The sequence below is a fragment of the Cygnus atratus genome, chromosome 5 (genome assembly GCF_013377495.2).
Source record: "Cygnus atratus isolate AKBS03 ecotype Queensland, Australia chromosome 5, CAtr_DNAZoo_HiC_assembly, whole genome shotgun sequence".
Classification (NCBI taxonomy): domain Eukaryota; kingdom Metazoa; phylum Chordata; class Aves; order Anseriformes; family Anatidae; genus Cygnus; species Cygnus atratus.
This window is the reverse complement of record NC_066366.1, coordinates 19,872,587-19,891,801: the sequence shown is the minus strand read 5'-3', so window position 1 is coordinate 19,891,801 and position 19,215 is coordinate 19,872,587. Positions and strand designations below refer to the sequence as shown.

General features: G+C 47.8%; 2 protein-coding genes and 1 long non-coding RNA gene across 4 annotated transcripts in view; 1 reads left to right on the top strand and 2 right to left on the bottom strand.

Annotated features, from left to right (window-relative positions):
* Positions 1-7,185: 7,185 nt before the first annotated feature.
* CFL2 (cofilin 2) lies at positions 7,186-12,825 on the bottom strand. 2 transcript variants are annotated; one of them, XM_035552011.2, is made up of 4 exons: positions 12,606-12,825; positions 11,058-11,365; positions 10,866-10,942; positions 7,186-10,774 (listed from the first exon to the last, which is right to left on the bottom strand). In XM_035552011.2, exons 1-4 carry the CDS (start codon positions 12,606-12,608, stop codon positions 10,662-10,664), a joined length of 501 nt encoding a protein of 166 aa, XP_035407904.1. In that variant the 5' UTR covers positions 12,609-12,825; the 3' UTR covers positions 7,186-10,661. The 2 variants fall into 2 exon arrangements, with proteins under 2 accessions (XP_035407904.1, XP_035407905.1); XM_035552012.2 differs by lacking the exon at positions 12,606-12,825 and adding an exon at positions 12,407-12,496.
* A 248-nt stretch (positions 12,826-13,073) lies between these two features.
* Positions 13,074-17,423, top strand: LOC118250720 (uncharacterized). The gene is made up of 2 exons (XR_004779518.2): positions 13,074-13,383; positions 13,502-17,423. It is a non-coding gene; the product is annotated as an uncharacterized LOC118250720 (long non-coding RNA).
* HRAS (HRas proto-oncogene, GTPase) overlaps positions 17,384-19,215 on the bottom strand; it is a 38,239-nt gene continuing 36,407 nt past the window's right edge. Inside the window, exon 6 of the mRNA XM_035552008.2 lies at positions 17,384-17,687. The gene's annotated coding sequence lies outside the window, so the exon portion shown is untranslated. The remainder of the gene's footprint in view (positions 17,688-19,215) is intronic.

Sequence of the window (19,215 nt, the reverse complement as noted above, 5' to 3'; positions counted from 1 at the left end):
AGCCTCTGCAATGCTCATAGTCAGCACTTATGAATCTGAGGAATTCAGTTAATTCATATCACTGATCTTCATGGGGGAAGGGTGGCCAAAGCGCTGTTAGAAGTGGTGAAAAGAGGAAGCTAGAGCTGGCATCAGGCATGCACGTCTGATGTAGTGCACCTCCAAGTTTCACCTTTAAGTTAAACGGAAAAAGGCTTTATGTGTCTTCTGCAGTGTTATCAGCAGCTGAGGTTTGATGGGCTGGACTTTGCCACTGCTCTATCAGCTCAACAGGAGTCAGAGTACTACAGAACATGCAGGTTAAAGCATGTGCTTGTTGAGAAGCTGAGGTGCAAGCTTCTCAATCATCTGGCTCTCCGGACTCTTACCTAAGATTTGCCAGGCAGCGACATGCATGAGTATGTCAGAACTATTCATGATCTACAGACCCAAACATCCACTACTTTTGGTCTGAGTTAAATATATTGTGGATACATATGAAAGCCGTGTAATACACTAAGTGTCCAATTCTCGCTGGAAAAGCTGGACTTACTGTACAAGATATATGTCGTACACCAGCATTCAGCACAACACACAGGAGCACAGTGCCTGCCCGGAGCACAAAGCATTGCTCTTCCAGAGTCAGCCTGCATACCATATCCTGAACTATCCGGATCGAGGCAACTCCCAGAAACATCGGAGACATTTCAGGCTTTGTCCCTGCTCAAAAAAACAAGCAAAGCCCTAACCTTTCCAAAATAAGTGAGCAGTGTAAATTCCTAAACTCACTGCATGGTGCGGCAGGGACGAGCACCAGCAGAAATGAGGGGGAGCACACAGCCTGGCTTCTGCAGGAAGCCTCTTCTCATTGGACACGTGTCATTAACTTGCTTTTGCTATGCTGTCGAACAGCACCCTCAGATGGCCCTACTTCATATAATCTCTTCATAAAGACTTTTTCCCTTTTTAAGATCAGGAAAAGGAAATAAATCCTCACTGTACTGCTGCCTGTCTCTAGTGCTTGTGACTGCACAGAAAAATGTGAGGTGATGAATCAAGCATAATGCAAGGTTTCAGAAAAGGAAGCGGATGAAAACTCTTAAATATATTATGTTAATATAACCTCTGATTATAAAAAAAGCTACTTCATGATTTTTTGAACTTCATTTTTTTTCTGAACATGTAAGTTTGGTAATATGGCCTGTCATCCTTGTGACAGTTTTCTATATATTTTATAAAACAGATTTCCTTGGTTTGACTATGAAGCATTTACCAATGAGCCATGCAATTGACTCTCAGGTTTCTATGTTGATATACAGTTTATTTCACACTGTTTCTACACTTCAGTATTCAATATACCATAAATTCATGCATCCATAGCATCTCCACACAATTAGCACTTTTGTGAAAGCTAACAGCTGAAACCAAAAGTTTTAATGACTGCAAGATAGGACAGGTTAGGCTTCTGGCACCGAGAAAAGTATAAAATAACCCGATACAATGGTTCACTATCTAAATGATCAAGCCTGGATTTGAAAGTTAAACCCTGTGAGCAGAGTGGGACTCTTCAATTGTCTTGAGAGGTTATTCCAAATTGCTTGTCAGTTTGGTAAACTGCAGTTGAGTTACTCTGAACAATTTCTTCAGAAGTATAAGGCTACATGTTTTTAACAGGAGAAATCAGCAAACAGATCAAAAGTGGGATTTTTTCCTGTTTGCTATATGCTTCTGATAAAGCCTAGAGCACAGCAAGAAACTGAGGGAGCGGGACCAGAGGAGAGCCACAGCTAGCAGGGAACAAAACGGGTGGTGACGGGAACAGGTAAAGCTGAGGTAACTGAGACAAATGGAGGGTTGGAGTGAGGAAGCAGGTGAGCAATCTCCGCGTGTAGGCCAGAGGGGGGGAAATGCCTGCGAGGAGAAGGGACAATGAAGCCAGTCAAAGGGAAGGACTCAATTTTGTCATTTTCCTCTTTAAGGAAATGAAAGACACAGTGAAACACTCATACCTGTTCAAAGTGGGGACAAAATGCTACTGTCTAGCAAAATGACAAATTCTGATCTGAGAGTATTTCCTAGTCCTTTTGCATACAGCATGACTTGTAACTTCACTACCATTAAATTCACTTAACCACCATGGTCCCAGATACTATAGCCTTGTAACACCCTTTCCATGCACGCTTTCATGCTGTGCCTGAGAGATGGAAAAGCAAACTTGATATCATTATAGCAATTCCCTAAAATAGAGTAAGTGAAATTGTTGTTTCTAAAACCAACTTTCACTTTAATTTTCAGCCCCTTAAAAGATGCTGAAAAGCTATACCTCCACTAGTTATATATTTTTCTTTTTTTAACGTGATAATATCAAAACATTCATTGCAGGCATAAATATTCTGTTCTATATCTATCTGGAGAGTTCCAAGTTATAACAACGGAAAAGAATCTCAGACCAATATCATAAGGCAGTTAGAATATTCATCTCTTACAAATGCTGGCACAAGGTTGATGAGATGGTCTACAATTATTTCAGGATTAAGTACTGCAATAATAATCTCATTCCCACTGAACACTCTCAGACACTCTCAGCAAACCCATTTGTCCCTTTTCCTTAATTGCGATCCTATCCCTATAGAAAGAAGTAGCTCCATAAAAATGGGTGAAGCAAATGGTTTACTATTTCCTACAGTAAACTGCACAAATTACAGTTTCATGTTGTTCTGCTCCCAATTTGTTGAATAGGAAGAACAGATTTTGGTTTTTAAAAATCTGCAGGAACTGCTCCAGTTCAAACACATGAACCAGAGACTCATCATCCTCTGTTGCTTTGTAAACGTATTTATTTCCAAATTGCCCATACAAGGATGCTAAGAAATACAATACTTGGCCTATATAATTTTCTTTATCCCACAGACCAATCATTTTAATTGACTTTAACGTTAAAGAACTGCAATTCATACCCTAAAAATCCTTATTTGCAGCACCTTATATTTAAAGCATTAAAACCTCACAAACACTTCAGCTGCTATGTCTGTACATAGTAGAAAGGACTCATTGCAAGCCAGCACAGTCTCTCTTTTTGGTGGAACTGAGGAGATGACATCCACATACAGAGAAAATTAAAAAGCAAAGAAACAAAAATCACAGCAACAATGAAAAGGAACAAACAAACAAACAGATTCCTAAAAAATATCTGGCCATGTAATTTTTAATGCACAAACCTAAAAGTATAGTATTCCATTTCCTGGATATCAATTAGTGAACGTTTGAAAAATAACTTAAACTAAAGCGAGATTCTGAATTGTTATTAGTGTTAAATATATTTTATGGCGTCATTATTTGTGCAGGGGATGACTGCAGATAAACACTGAACCATGTGCATCTTGACTCTGGTGTGTGCAAAACTTACTGGCAATATCTCAGCCTTGCAGTTCACTACGAGCAGCAACAGCAAGAGAAGCCCAAGAGTTCTTGAAGATGTACTGAGCTGTCAGTCAGTCTGACTTCTCAAGCAGGGTAGTTCAGCATCGTAAGATTCCTGAAAGAAAAGTCTACAGTGGACATAGACCCGTGGTGTTACAAAGGTGCTGCAGTGAGAGAGCACAGCACTAGCTGCTCATACTGGCACTGCAGCTCTTTTCTGGAGTCTGCTAAGACACATGCAGGATTCAGGTTTGACAAGATAACATTTTGTATCTGCTAAAACAGCCACTGTCGCTGAAAACAATTATGGCGACCACATCCCAGTGCTGTATTTTAGCCTTATGCTGCTTAATTGTATGATAATGCATTCTTTTCTCTCTTTCAGTAATCATGACAAAACAAAATTCACAGCCGAAATGGATGACTGTAATGCCAGAAGAAAAAGCTGTAACTGCAGTCTGCCCATTCTATTCAGAATGAAAAGGAAGGTGAAATGGTTGAGACATTGATACCACTGGAACCTCAGTATATCCCAGGATAGACAATGTAACCGGCTATGCAAGGAAGCAAAATACACTGCTCTGACCTGAATGCTCCAACACTTCTCCAACATCCTGAAGATCAGTAGCAGATGGTCAGGGGAAGCCCACTGGATGATGGCTTGACTTTTGAGGCCTCCTCCTTGCAAAACTGAGACCAGGCTACAGAATTAAGATTGTTTTAAATTTATTACTTATTTTGACAACGATGACTTTTAAATGTTGTTTGTGCTGCGCTGTGAACATTATGTTGGCAACGCTGAACTCCAGGCGGTTAACATTGTAATGGAGTTCAAGTGACTGAATTAAAATAATAATGATACCAAAGCAACAACTGGAATTATTGAAAGGTCATATATCTAAATATAGCTTGTTCTGAAGATACTTCCAACTATTGCACCTGTTGAAGTAAATCTATAAAACTGGCTACAATCAAAGCCAGGTGTTTTTGTCAGAACAGGTAAAAAAAGAGAAAGTGTTTATCCCAGTGACTGTGGTAGCTGTTCCACTCAGCCTTACCGGTGAGCAAGGCATAGGCGTTCAGCCAGCTGGTAAAGTCTTTACCCTAGAAAAATGAAGACATTCTGCTCAGCTTCCACACATTTTCTGGGCTGGGCTGTTGCACGCAAACCTGAAGGGGCTGACATCGCCACCAGAGCAACCCAACAGTCAGAGGTGGCACGCAGGAAGAGATGCATTCAGTGGCCACGTAGGCTAATGCCATCCATTTGTTTCCTATGGGTGTTCTACAAGATGCCTTTCTACTTTAGTCACACAGAATAAATATTGGTTAGGAATTCTGGCTACTTGGAAGGAGAGTTCTGGGAACTGATTTTCGAGTATGGATGCAGAGAAATAATGCAGCATTACAAAGGGAACTCACAAACGCAAAAGAACAAAAACCTTCGGGTGACAGATTCTGCATCAATACAGTCAGTGACAAGCTAAAATCATGCTACTGCTTCAAAGAAGAATTTATGCAGGCAGTGAACCCTGGGGACTGGGAAGTGCTTCATGGCAAAGTCATGCTTAAATAACAGGGCTAAAGACTCAAAAATATGATCATAAATTACATTTGTCACTTGCAATCACCTAATTAAGAACTATACCAGTTCATCTTAATGCCCGGAGTCATAGCTTAATCATGGTCTTTGGTACGATCAACAAAACACATATTTTTAAAGGACTGCTCAGATGCGCTGTACTGTACCGTGCACCGCCTATACAGTACCACAAACCAAAAGCCTCATTACAGCATGGCTCCGTCTTTGTAGGACTAAAACAAATTCTGATACAGAGCTGTATGTTCACATTTCATGGTTTAAAAGCATTGAGACAGTGCAGACTGTGGCATCAGTATATTCCAGCAAAGCAAACAACAACATAAGCTCAGTCTTCACAGTTGAAAGCCGATCCTGAAATTAAAAGGAAAAAAAAAAATCCTCTGCTGTAACCTTTCTTTTTTTTTTCCTTAGATATACAGGTCTCCATGAAAAGCTGCTTGTTCTAAGCCTTCCTCTGCTTCTCTGCACCTTGTTTGCTACATGCACATTCAATTTTCTGTTGAAACAGCTAAAATGGAAGAAAAGCTTAGCTCTCGCATTAGCCTTAATAGAAGGTCATACATGAAAGCAGTGCTGCCACTAAGAGGAAGCAGACACAAATAAGGCTCTCTAAACCGGTTTTCAAAATCACATCTCTTTTTCAAGCCGATGTATACCCTGCAGCTGCGCTCACCAGAGAGTAACTGATGCTTTTAACTTTCTGCATAATAGAAAAGCTTTTGAGTAGCATAATATTACAGCATTTAGTTTTTCTAAATCAAATCTGTACAATCACAAACAAGAGAGGGAAAAATAGATACTAAAAGGTACAAGTGGAGATTGTCCGTAAAGCTTTGCAGAAGATGGTGGGCAGATGGTAGGGATTTGCAGTGACACAGCTGTTTTTAAAAATAAAGAGGTGGAAGAGGAGGCATGATTACAGCTACACACACATTCCTAAGCCTGCTCACACAAGAATAAAAATTAAGCTAGCAGTGGGAAACAGTTTGCACATTTCTTTCTTTATCATTTGAATTGACATTAAGAAACTTTTAAAAATAATCAGCACCTTCAAGTTCCTTCTCCAATCATTAGTTTTCTAAGTAACCATGAAACAAAGCTGACAACAGAAATACTAGCCCACAATGAGATACTAAAAGGGCAGGGTCAAAATTACTTTCACTGCCTCCAAATAGCACATTTTTGCCATAAACCTTACAGTACAAAAAGACAGGTGTAACATCAAATAAACACTGTAAATGATGTTAACCATTTGAATTTCTTTACTATCAAAGGCTCTAATTTTTCACTTATTTTTTCAGATGTTATCAGTAGATTGCGTAGATAGGCAATGCAATAAAGAGTAGTATGTATGGGAGTTACTGTAAATTTAAGAGCATGGGGGGGGGTAGGAAAGTGTCCAAATTCAGTAGGGTATCAAAAATTGAATATGAATTTAGCAAAAACGGAAGATCTTTGACCTAAGCAGTAATTTTTATAAAAAGACAGTTTCATAAAAGACCTTGCATTTATTTTTAATACGTGGTTTCATACATACCCCCCTTACACAATCACACAAAGTTTGTGTTAGGTAAATGGTAGAAAGATTGCTAATCTCGTGCGAAAGCATGTCTTTACCAGAGAATCTGGTGAAGCTACTTCTTGACTAGTTATTGATCTCTGTGCACAGGATTAACTCTCTCAGCTCCATTTAAGCTGTTCCTAGATCTAGGAAACGTTAACACTAGAGATACCAGTGGAACCGAACGGGCAACCTTTTGATCACTTCCTGCATACTTCAGAGTCACCTTTCCCACATTTCAGCAGCTCACTTTCTTCAAAGTATTAAAAAAAGACTTGTCAGCATAGACAGACTTCTTTCTACCTTCAAAACAAACAAACAAAAAAACAACAAAAAGCTAATTTTCTGAAGGTATTAACTGGGATCCAACACAGGAAGAAGATTATCCAGCATCTACCCACTAAATACTTTACACCTACCTCCAGAGCTACCGATGCTGGCTTTTGCTGGGTATTGTACTGAATGAGCTGCAGCAGAAATCCGTCACAAAAAATGCTTCACTCCACGCATTTACTCCACAACACGTCCTTTTGCATTGTTTGAACTGCTCCCGATCCAAAGACAAGAGCAAACTGATTAGCGTAGGTGCTGCCTAGTACACAAAACTCACTCAACATCTGAAGACATTTAAATTAATTTTATTTATACCAGGTTTTCAAATTCAGAAATATTTGAAAGAAATTCAATACTTAAAGACAGGTGCTACATTGATGATCTTCCATCCATCATTAGTGCCATGTTTTCACTCTACAGTCATTAACTCTCCACCACAAACTAAGGGGAAATTACAAAGTTTATGAAAATAGGCAGGCATGAAAATTTGGTTTATACTGGAATTGGTGTAAGAGAGTAAAGCTGATCATCAAATTGTGGCAATTTGATTGCTGCTGTATTCCATTACTGGTTCTGAGCAGAAAAGGACTCTTCCATTTGTAGAAATTGACTCTCTGGGTTTTAACCGAACATAGCCCAGATCCATCCAGTGATCCGACTAGGAATGATTCTTACACTAAAGTCCTTGTAAGTTTAAACTTTGCATCTCCAAAATTGCCACAACCACAAACTTCACCTAGTTACCCTCATTTTGGACTTAATTGCCCTTTTCAGAGAAATCAAGCCTGTATGCCTATACCTCTTCCAGGATTTACCAAATCAAACAAAACAACTGCTGGTTTTGAAGTATTTCTTAGAAGAAAAATGCCATTTCTGCACGTTACTCTCATGAAAATTGCATTTAACATTTCTTTATCAATAAAGTAACTGAAGCCAAGATACCCAAAAGTCATGTCGACATGGAGATACACAGAAGATATTCAACTTGAGAGGATTTTCCTCCACTTCTAGATCACAATGAGGCCCTCACCATTTTGCATAATGACAGAAAACAACAGCTGACAACCCATTTTGGAACAGATGCCAGCTGTCTCTCATTTGTTTTATAATTTGAACAGTAACAGTTCTGTAGCACTTTATTGTTGCTTTAAAAATAATAATAATAATAATAATAATAATAAAGCCATGTGAATTGGACCTCACATCAGTCAATCATTTCAAGAACAAACTGAAAGCAAGCTGATCTTTTTTGATCCAAAACCTGTTTTGGTAGGAGTTCTGAATCTTACATAAATACAGTTTGTGCTTCAACTTTATATCTACTTGGACTGAGTGCATATACAACAAAGCTAGTTTAAAAAAAAAAAAAAAAAAAGGTAACTTTTAATATTCAACTTAGAAGCCACAGACATCTTTCCAGACTGTTTGCAGCAGAGACAAACATTAAATTTAAACACAGTACTGCTTTAAAAAAAAAAAAAAGTTTAGTGTCTAAAATGAGATTCAAATGCTTTATTAAAATTTAACATTTTCAGTTTTGGCTTTTTTTCTAAAGAAACCATTTATACCTTGTGAAAATCAGTTAAAAGATTATTTCATTATACTGAACTCAAGTCAAACATAAAGCACAAAGTAGGTCTTTACATTAAACTGGGCGTTGCACACAACATGAATGATCAGAAATAAAGAGACTATTTTAAGGAATAAAAAGTTGTTTTTTCTTTTTCTTATATATAGACAACATGCATACCATCAGTTACTTCTCAACCTTAAAAGATACCTGAAAGGAGAGTTTTGTAGAACAAAACCAAGACTCATTGATATGCTTAGTAAGTCAGTGGTCATCATGCCTTTTTAGTTAAATTCTAGTAAAGTTTAGTCTACATAGAACAGCCAACACAATGAGGTGTGCAAGTCATGGGGATAGCTAGAAGCCTGAAATAAAGTCTTAAAGTTCTACAGGACAAGAAAGCCTAAACGCAGTACCATTACGTTATTTAAAATAAAAAAACTAAAAAAAATGATGACTCTCTGCCTCATCGTTGAAAAAAGGACTATGAACTGAACATAAAAGACCAATATTTAAAAGCTCGACAGTTCTACTCCACCAACTTTTTAAAATAAGGTAATGATAAAGAGCATTCCTTCTAGCAGCATGTACGTTTCAGCTGTGACTGGCTGCCTAACAGAGCGCCTTTATGCATACCAGTAGAATCATGTCCAGTTTTGCCATTTGTGGATAACGATGACAAGATACAAAAGCATGTGTTTGCCATAAATAGCTCTGGCTAAGGGAGGATTGCTCACACAGAGCAGATCAAATTCTCTATAAGGAGAGCATTATTTGGCCCTCAGCCAAAACATGTCCCCAGTGCAAGCCTCGGTAGTGGCAAACACTTTCCAGTTCTATTTACATAGAAGTTAACAGTTCATCTAGGATATTTCTTGTACCGAGTCAGCATTAACACTTAAGAAACAAAAAAATACCGATTCGTATGCTGCGTATCGTATAGCTGTCATGACACATCATCCTATCGACAGACAGAGAGCGGTTAAGATTTCACGTACGGTTTTGCTCTGACATGTAGAACTTTAAGAACATTCAGGTACGGAACACACTGCGGGGTTTATTACTTGGTATTTCTGAGTTCCTGACACAAGTGGTTCGTGGAGCTAACGGTCTCTAGTAGCGGTAGCTTCTATAACGGTAAACTAGGAACAGGTCCTTCATCGAGTGATCGGAATAGAGCCACAAAGTATAGTAAAGCAGTGCCTAAATCATGATTAGGAATGAAAAAATTGCATTATTTATGATGAGATTAATGATTGTTTAACTTTACAATACTTTCCACAGAAGTTAAGTTATTTGAAATATGCTTAAATTAAACATACTTAAAAACTGTATTTTCCAATGAAAACAAGGCAACATTCTGTAATAAGCCACAAGTTTTATTGCAACGTGGCCAGTTTTTGATCTCAAAAACAATGTTCCATTTAAGGCTCTTTTTAATACAGAAATTGCCATCATGACTGATGTTTTACAAAACTTTAGTGTTTCAAGACTCACATGGTAAACAGATAACTTCTACTCCTGATCAGTAGTGTACATTCAATGGAAAACAAAAGGCATCGTAACAGCTACTTCATTTATAAAGATATGCATGTAACAGGAATGAAACTGAGGTACTACAATAATTTGATGACACGGTTACAGCAACTTAATTGGCATTCCTTTGGGGGGGAGGGGCGGGTCAAACATATTACAAAAAAGTGCTTTAAATGCATAGTGTTGTGTGCTGCCATGTCACAAAAATAGGCTTGTCAAGGCAGGTGAGGTGTATGAATGCACAAGAGCCTCATGGAACTGCAATCAAGTGCAACTGTAAGTAATACTGTATAGAGTCTACCATCCGACCAGTGGACAATACTTTCAAGGCATTCAATTAGCTTACCCTTTGCTGTCTGCTAGACTATTCACATTAACTATCACATTCATTGTACATGTTGCAAGGAATGCATGCAACGTCAGTTTTGGCTAAGAGTGTGACGTGAAAGCATTCCTTGGATCCTACATAAAACTACCAGGATTAAACAGTCTAATGGCAATCACTGGTAGACTGCTTAACAATGACATCTCCTTCAGGGGCATTAGGGAAGGGACTTATTTTTTGAGGAGGGAAGGGGAAAGGGAGTCTAATACTATTCCAATTGAACGAGCTGCAGAAATGGAAGCTCCTTAGATCCAGATGGCACTTGTCTGTCTTTTTATAAGGGTTTTCCTTCAAGTGAAACTACCACGTTGCCTCCCAATTTCTCTCCAAGTGTTGAACGGTCCTTAATATCATCCAAACCATTTACTTGCCACTCATGTTTAATACCTGAAAGACAGACGGACAATAGGGTGTTTGTGAGAACCTCAGCCTCTAAACAGCATTGCAGCTAACGACCGAAACGTTTTTAGGCCCATACCTGTAAATTTCTTTTTAATGGCATCTTTAGAGCTTGCGTAGATCATCTTGCTTTTTAAAGGCGCACTTTCAGGAGCCCTTTAGGGAGAATAGAAAAGAAAAAAAAAAACCACCAACAACACAACAGTTATTCAACCACCCAGTGTTAAGTCACGAAAATTCGATTTTAACTACAAGCTTTGCTTTTACGCACCAGAATATAAATACCAGGTCTTCTTTCTTAGATTCCTTTGTCTCATATGTGGCATCATACAAAGCGTATCGGCAATCATTCAGTGGTAGCAACTTCACAAAGGCTGAGTAGGGGTCCTCCACGGTATCTCCGATGTCACCAACCAGTATCTGCTTTGACTCCTCTACAATTATTTGTTTTTTGTCATCACTTAAGCAGAAGAGAACGGCTTTCTTTCTTTTTTTAATCTCTTCTGGGGTTGAAGATTTCCTTACTTTCATGTCATTAAAAACCTTTATGACTTCATCGTTCACTGTTACTCCAGAAGCCTGTAAAATGAGTTCAAAGGAATAATTTAAACATCAAAAATTAACACTCTCTAAACAAGGCGACAGCCCACAGCGCTAGATAAAGAAGCCCACCTGCCCCTGGAAGAATAAAAATACTATACTCAACCCGAGCGCACTACGAGTTTAGTCATCTTTGTAGGACCGGCGCAGAAGATACAAGCGAGGTAAATTCTGCATGCTCGGCATCTTCAACTTTAATTCTGCATAGCGCCTTTGCACAGCTCGGCATACAACCGTACTGCTGCAGCGGTTTTACACTACCTGACCGTGTGCTTGGCCTGTTCGGGGAGCAGGGAGGGCAGAGGGGAGGGAGCTGCACACGGGAGTTTGTAGTTTGGGGCTGGGGCGTTTTTTTTCCCTCCCCGATGGAACAAACGCTACGGCAGCAGCACATACCCAGCACCGTCATGCCTCTCTTTTTGTTGAGTGATGTAAGGCTCCACGAGCAGCAGAAATGTTTTCTGCATTGTGTCAGCCTTGACACCGTGCTTTAAAACCTCCCGAATTTCGTCCCGCGCGGCCAGCGTTAGCCGATCTCCCTCCCTCCCTTCCTTCGTAGGCAAACACCGGCCACAATCCCTGCGGCTCCCGTCGCTCTCCCGAGCCCAAACCCAGCCCTCTTAAGGGCCACAGAGGCAGGCTCCGGCGGGCGGCCGAGGGCACCGCACAACAACGCTGAGCCCCCAGCCCCAGCCCCGCAGCACGGCCCCAGCCCCTCGCCCCCCCAGCACGCCGCGGCCCGGCCGGGCAGGTGCGGGCGGCGCCGGGAGCGGCGGCTTTGTCCCGGGGGGGCCGGGGCCGCTCCCCCCGCTTTGTTCGCGGCGGCAGAGAGGGAGAGAAGGAGGGAGGGAAGGAAGGAAGGAAGGAAGGAGGGAGGGAAGGAGGAGGGCTCCACGGCCGGCACCGGAGCCCCCCGGGCCGAGCGGAACCCCCCCCCCCCGGAGCCCCCTCCCCGTCCCGCCGCCGCCGGCCCTCGCCCGCGCCGGTGCCGCTCCCACCGCCCCTGCCTTCCCCCCGCACCGGGCTAAAATTAGACTAAAATGGCCGCCGGAGGCCGCGGGGCCCGAGCAGCGCCGCGCCGGGCCTGCTCAGCCCCTCGCCCCGCCGCGCCGCGCCGCCCCCGGGGCCGCCCTCCCGACCTCCTTCCTCCCTTCCCTTCCCTTCCCTTCCTCCCTTCCCTTCCCTTCCCTTCCCTTCTTCCCTCCGCGCCCGCCCTCACCATGGCGCCGGGTGGCGGGGCGGCGGCGGCGGCTGCCTGCGGTGCGGGGCTGCTGCGCGCCGGGGAGCAGAGCCGAGCGGAGCGGAGGGGAGCGGAGCGCGGCGCTGCGCCGGGGGCCGGGCGGGCGGGGACTCGGCCGGGCGGGGATGAGCCGCGGCGGCCGGGGAGGGCCCGTCACATGCGCAGCGCCGCCACCACGTGCCGCCGCCACACCAGCGCCCCGCCCGCACCGCCCCGATGGCGGCTGGGCTCGGCGCGGGGCGGCTCGGCGCGGCCCCGCCGCCCTGGGGGTGATGATGGGCACCGGGGGCGGCCGCGGGGCCTCGCCTCGCCTCGCCCCGCCCGGCCCGGCCCGGCCCGGCCGGGCTCCGTCCCCGCGCCGCTGGTCGCGGCCGCCGCCCTGCGCCGCGTCCAGCCGCAGCCGTGCCGCCTGGCAGCGGGACAGCGCCTCCTGGCAGCGCCCGCCCGGCCCCCAGCCGGCCGCCGATACGGCTGGGGCGTGAGGCGCAGCGCGGGCAGATAGCGGGGTGGCTTCCAGGAAAGCGGGGAGGGGACGGCCCTGCGGGCCCGGCCGGGCAGGGCTCCCGTGAGAGACCGGGTGGGCTCCGGGGGTCCCTTCCTGTGGCACCCGGCGCAGAGCGCGCCGGCTGTGGCACAGCGAGAGGACGAGGGGACTGCCGGCGGCCTGAAGTGGTGTGGCTGAGAGCCAGGAGCTGCCGGGCAGTGTGCGTGAGCAGCCGGCCCTCCATCCCTCCCCACGACGCCCGGGCCGCGTCAGGTATGTGGGATTCTTTCCCCTTTCCCCACTGCTCCGCGCCACCCCGTTGGCCCGGTGAGCTGCTCTATTTCCAGGTCTCCTCCTTTCCGAGTCACATCCTGCCTTCTCCTGGTTCCAGGATTCAGGATGGAACTGCATCCGTCAAGATTCAAAATTGGGCCCTTCAGGCTTGAAGCCGCTAACCTGGAGCTATATTACCACGCCAGCTTCCTGCAGCCGTGCACTCAGGAGGGCCCGCCACCCCCGAGCTGAAGACAAGGAGCCTGTCACAGTCAGCTTCTTCCCAGCTGAGGGCCACAGGGTTACTCTCACTGCCCGCACACGTGCCAGCAACATCGGATCCAGGGATGAGGACCCGGACTGCATAGTTGCATTGGAAAAGTTGTCCGCGACACAGCTCAGTCTTCAAATATGATACATGCTGCTTTGTGTTTAAACAAGTAATTAGGATAGGTGGAAAATTATTACGTGAATTAATAGCACAAATCCTAAACTGGGTAACTCTCCAGACACAGTTTTATGGTTGACTTCAACCAACGTAAGTCCGTTGAGAATGTCTCTTCAGCCCCATTTCTGGGCACCTGCTTCTCACAGACGCGGGTGAACTTCCCCTGCTCGGTACAGCTAACGACTCACAGAACAGCACTCGTGACCCTGCAGTGTCTGACATGCGCCCTCCTGTGTCCCAAGCGCAGGCCTGTGTGCCTTACACTATTACTAGCGTAAAACAAAGCTGCTGTGCGTGGGTGCCCAGACCTCGTGCCCTCGCAGCACACCCTCACCACCCACACAGAGGCCCTACCCTGCGCTGCCAAGGCAGTGAAGCCAAAGGTGGCAAAGGAGTTACCATCCCCAGAGCTGCACAGCCAGAGAGATGCTCCAGGGATGACAAGTCAAAATTGTGCATGACTCACCCTCCTTCTTTACTGCCATGGAAACTGAATAATGAATCATAAGTGCTTGTTATGCTGTTCAGCTCTTCAGAGGGCCTGGGTGTGTTCGGCTTGCCTAAGCTCGTGCCACAGAAGCAGAACTGAAATGGCCAAAAAACTCCTGCCGTAAGGGAAACTATAAAATATTAGAGTGTCTGAAAACCACATCCCAGGTACTTCTAGAGCAAATGCACCTTAAGTGCACACGGGGAAAATTCCTAAATCAGTTCCAAACGTAACAATTGCTTCTCCAGACCTACGTTCACTGTAATGACACTGCGACCCTGGTAACACTTTCAGACCCAAGAAATTCAGCTACCAAGTGAAGAATACATCACAAACTCACGAATGCTGACACCCCGCCTGTCATGACCAGCGAGATGTTATCCCATACCAACCTACCAGCACCCAGTCAGCAAGTGAAAATGCAAAGTCCAAAGGAACAGCTTGAGCTGAGAGCAGTAGGATCTGTTTTTGCCTACCTTAAATATCAGATCACAGCTGACATACCTTGCTGACATGCTGAAGATCTGCTGCGATTCCCCTGAAGCTGGCCTTGCTCCTGGAAACAAAGACGCACTGCTACGCGAAGGTGCGATCTCGCAATCCGTGATTTCAGGAGAAGAGCTGCTGCGTCAAGCTTTTACACCTCCTTTTGCTCCCAGCCTATCTCCACCTTCGGCATGGACTTCCACATTGACCTACCTGAGTGTAGGGCTCCTGGTGATCTCCTGTTCCAGCAGAAAGCTAACAGACAGCGCTTCCAACCCCGCAGAAGGCGACGTGACTGACCAGCACTGACCCCGGGTCCCAGCTGCCTCACTTCTGAGGGTGCGATCCACCACAGAAAGGAGAAGCGGTCTGCCATCTGCCCAGCTCCAAGCACCACCTCTCAGGCAGGCCCTCCTTAGAGGTTTGCAGCTCCGACCTGCCTGCTGGATTTCTGAGTGCGGTCCTGTCGTGGCACCGTCGTACCATCTGTGCCAAGGTGAAGGTGTATCCTGGCTCCTGGGGAGCTTCCAGCTCCACTGCCGAACCCCACAGATTCCTAATCTATTTCTGTCTGCTTTACCCATACACAAAATGGGGCCATAACCAGCCACCCAACAACCACTGTCACTAGCTGGAACCACCTGAAGTGTGCCATAAAATCAAAGGAGTAAAGCTTCAGCTAGACCCTGCCCCTGGGAAGAAAGGCTGTTATATGCCCGGAGTGCTGCTAACACAGACGCTGGATGCTGCATCACTGAAGAGCTCATCCTTAGCACCTCTCAGTGCCACGCCAAGCAAGCAATGGTATTTTACAACCAGAAGACACCTGAGCAAACTCGTGCAACTTGACCAGACCCAGAGATTCTTTGAGCAAGCTGGAAAACCTGACCCTGAGGGGTGCAGAAACCTCTCCGAAAGGCAGATCTCATACCGTGCCTTTGTGCTCCTGGCCAAACTCATCCTGAGTCTGGTCCTTAGCGGGGCCCCAAATACCGATGCGTTACCTCTAACCTGTGCTTACAGCTGCTGCTGAAGGATGGGCTAACTTGCAGCAAAATCCCAGGTGCCGGCAAGCCAGGGCTCCCAGCTCATCCCACCCACTAGCTGCTCAGCTTTTCTGGAGGGACGAAGCGCCCGCGCCCTCGGCCCTCCTCTCAGCTGCACGCAAGCTCTCTCGGTTGTGCCACCTTCAGGAACAAAACCTGCGGCTGCAGCCCCGCGGCTGACACGGCAGTTTGGGGCAGGCTGTTAGCACAAGTCTTTTCTTGCCTGGGCCAAAAGCAAAGGCAGCAGCACCACCAAGCAGCCCCTGCCTCCATTCTGCCTCTGCGTGGCACGACAGGGGGCAGGGCAGAGGGGCAGGAGGCTGCTCGCATGGATGCTGGGCACGGAGAACCCCCGCTGGGCTGGGGCTTCGTGCTGGGGCCGAGCAGGGTTTCTGTGCCCGTTTTGCTACGTGACTCACGTGCTGCCGTTGCCGCTCCCGGCCCTCGCCTGCCTTGGCTACTTACCCTTGGCTACTGAAACCTCTTCAGGCCCGGGCCAGTCCGTGCAGGACGGTTCCCTACCTCCTGCATCACCTTCCCCCTTTGACGCTCTCGGTCTGGACTGTTAGGGCAGATGCAAGCTACACCGCAAGGGGCTGCCGGGCTGTAAGGACAGCCTGCTGCCGGGAGAGGCCGTGGCTGGGAGGCTGCTGGCAGCAGCGGGGTCAGTCATCGCCCCGTGCTCCCGTACAAAGCCGTGGAGAGAAAGGAGCTCCTCTCCCCGCCTGCCCAGCTTGAAAAGCCGCTCGGCGAAGATAAATCAAGGAAGCACCGAACTGGCACCGGCTCAGGTGCAGGCAGCTCTCAGATCTCCTCCCTGATGCTCCTTCCCTTCCAGGCATCACGTCTGAGCTCGTAAAAGTCTCACGCGGGCTAGGTCAAAGGCAAACCACCAGGGGGAGAGCTGAGGCCAGGCTGGGGCTGGTTGCACGCTTCCACCTGGACAAAATTCGGGGGCCAGCAGCACGTTTTGGTTGGGATTCTCCTACGAAAACATGTGCATATAGGGAAGGAGGTGACAACGACAACTCACAGCCAAGACAGCTCTTCCTCTGAAGGACAAATCCTTTGCAGTGAGCATTCGCAAGGCCCAGCGCCCTCAAAGCACGAGGTTTTGTGCTATGTAACCACTGATCTGGGTATCCTGCCACCCCCTCGGCCAGCCGCAGTGCCCGCAGGGCAGCGCAGCCACCGCCGTGCCCTCCCTGAGTGGCAGCACAGCCTGGGGCTGCTGGACATCTTCCCAGGTTTCTGCCCGCAGAGGCCAATGCTGATCCACCTCAGCGCCTCTTCAAACAGCACGGGGCTCCAGGAGACAACGTGTGGGCTCCGGAGCTACCCAGCTGGATTTTTCCTCAAAGCCCCCTTTAAATGGCGCGTCCCTACCTCCTCCACAGCCTGCAACCTTCTGCCGAGAGAGGAAATCCGAGCATCTCCCATCCGGCACGTGCCCTCCCGTCCCCCAGACAGACCTCACAGGGACACGCCAGCGGCAGCAAGCTCCGGAAGCAGGACACAGCCACCCAGAGGGTTTGTCGAGACCATCAAATAATAATTTACTGTGATTCAATCTGTGGCTTTGTACAGTTGCCGGGGGTGGGAGGAGGCCAAAGGGAGGAGGGGATGGGGAAAGAAAAAAAAAAAGTCGTTTGCTGCAGGCCCGGGTGAAGTGCGAGATAGTCCTTGGAGGGGCTGACGCTCCCCCCGTCCTCTTCCTCCTCCTCCTCTTCCTCTCCCCCTGTACTCCTCCCCCGGATCCGTTTGTTTCTTCCTTCGCTTCACCTTTCCTTGCGCTCTGCACAGGGGAAACCTCTCCAGGTTGCGGTCCAGTCAGCTGAAACGAGAAGAGGGAGGACGCTAATTAGTACCCGCTGGCTCTCCAAACCCACAGGAGCCCTTCCCACTGCCACCCCTCGCCTTTTGGGACAGCCCTGCTAGTGCCCACGGAAGGAAAGCCAAGGGCTAGGCAGATCTTGGAAGCCTGAACCTGGCCAGGCAAGGCTTCTGCACGCGTGCCGAAGGGAACAAATGCTCCGTGGAGCAGCGGGTGAGGCTCGGGGGGGCTCACCAAACCCTCTGCCCTGCGGTGATCTCCTCCTCCTTCCTCCAGGGAAGAGGGGAACCACGAGGCGAGTCCACAGCAGGGCAAGGAGCCAAACCTCTGAGCTCCCCGGCCACACATGCAGCCTCTCCTCTCGTGTCCTGATGTTCCTCCTCCTCCTCTGCTCTTGTCCTCAGCTGGCCACCGCGGCTAACGCAAGCTGGCGTGCCCGGTGTCCGGTTTGTGAGGCTGGAACCACCTCCTGGGGCTGCACTGCCCGGAGAAAAGGACTGTGCCTAGTCCTGTAGGGCAGGAGCCACGGCAGCAAAACGTTCTCCTTTCACTCCTCTAGTCTCAAGCCTCCGCTCCTGCCTGCCGTGGGGGAGCTGCCACGGGTTGTGCAATTCACGGAGGCATCTCAGGATGCCTCTGCATCTCCGCGGGGGCTGTATGTGCATCGCAGTGCTGCCCAGACAGGCCCTGCTCCTCCGCCCCGCCGCAAGCAACCCGTGCAGGGCAGCAGCAGAAGACGTGGGTGACACGGGGCAATCTGTTCACAGGGGGAACCGGAGGGGAAAACCCTCCTGGCCACGGCCAGCCCCTCTTTTTGAAGCCAACGCCGGTCACCAGCAGTCCCCGCAGGAGGGGGCGGCTGCCTCAGCCCAGCCCGCGCGTCCCCACGTGCTGTCAGCCGCGAGCCAGAGCAGGAAACGAGCCCCGCGCTCACATCCCCATCCGGAGGAAGCGCCGCTGAACATCTGGAGGGGCCGAACATCTGGAAAGCTCTCAGCAGCCAGGAGGGCGCTAGGCACGGCGCACGGCTCAGCCCCCGGGGCCCGCGCGCTGCTCGGCGGGGAGCGGAGGGGTGGGGTGCTCGGCTGGGCTCTTGCTCATAGGAAGCAAACGCTGCCAGCGAGGGGTTTTTTTTGGTGTTGGGGGGAAGAGCTCTGCTGAGCTGGCGGCCTTTGCCTCAAAAAGCAAGGCAGGGAAACCAGCTGCCCGCCTCCACCTTCAGCTGGAGCCGCCGAGCACGGTCGCTGCTGTAACGCTGCCTTTCTCTACAGAGCTGTGTGAAGGGATGAAGGGGCAGGCGGGGCGTCTGGGAGACCCCCCAGGAGACATCGCACCAAGAGCAATGGGCTTTTCTCCTAAACCCAGCCCTAGGGACACAGTCTCTAGGTGTCCCTTACACGTGCATTTCCCTGGGGCACTCAGCCCCGTTGCCTCTCCCTCCTTCCGCTACAGAATTCTGCTATCCCACAGGACTGCAGTGACTTAAACACATTCATCACTTAAAAAAAAAAAAAAAAAAAAAAAACAA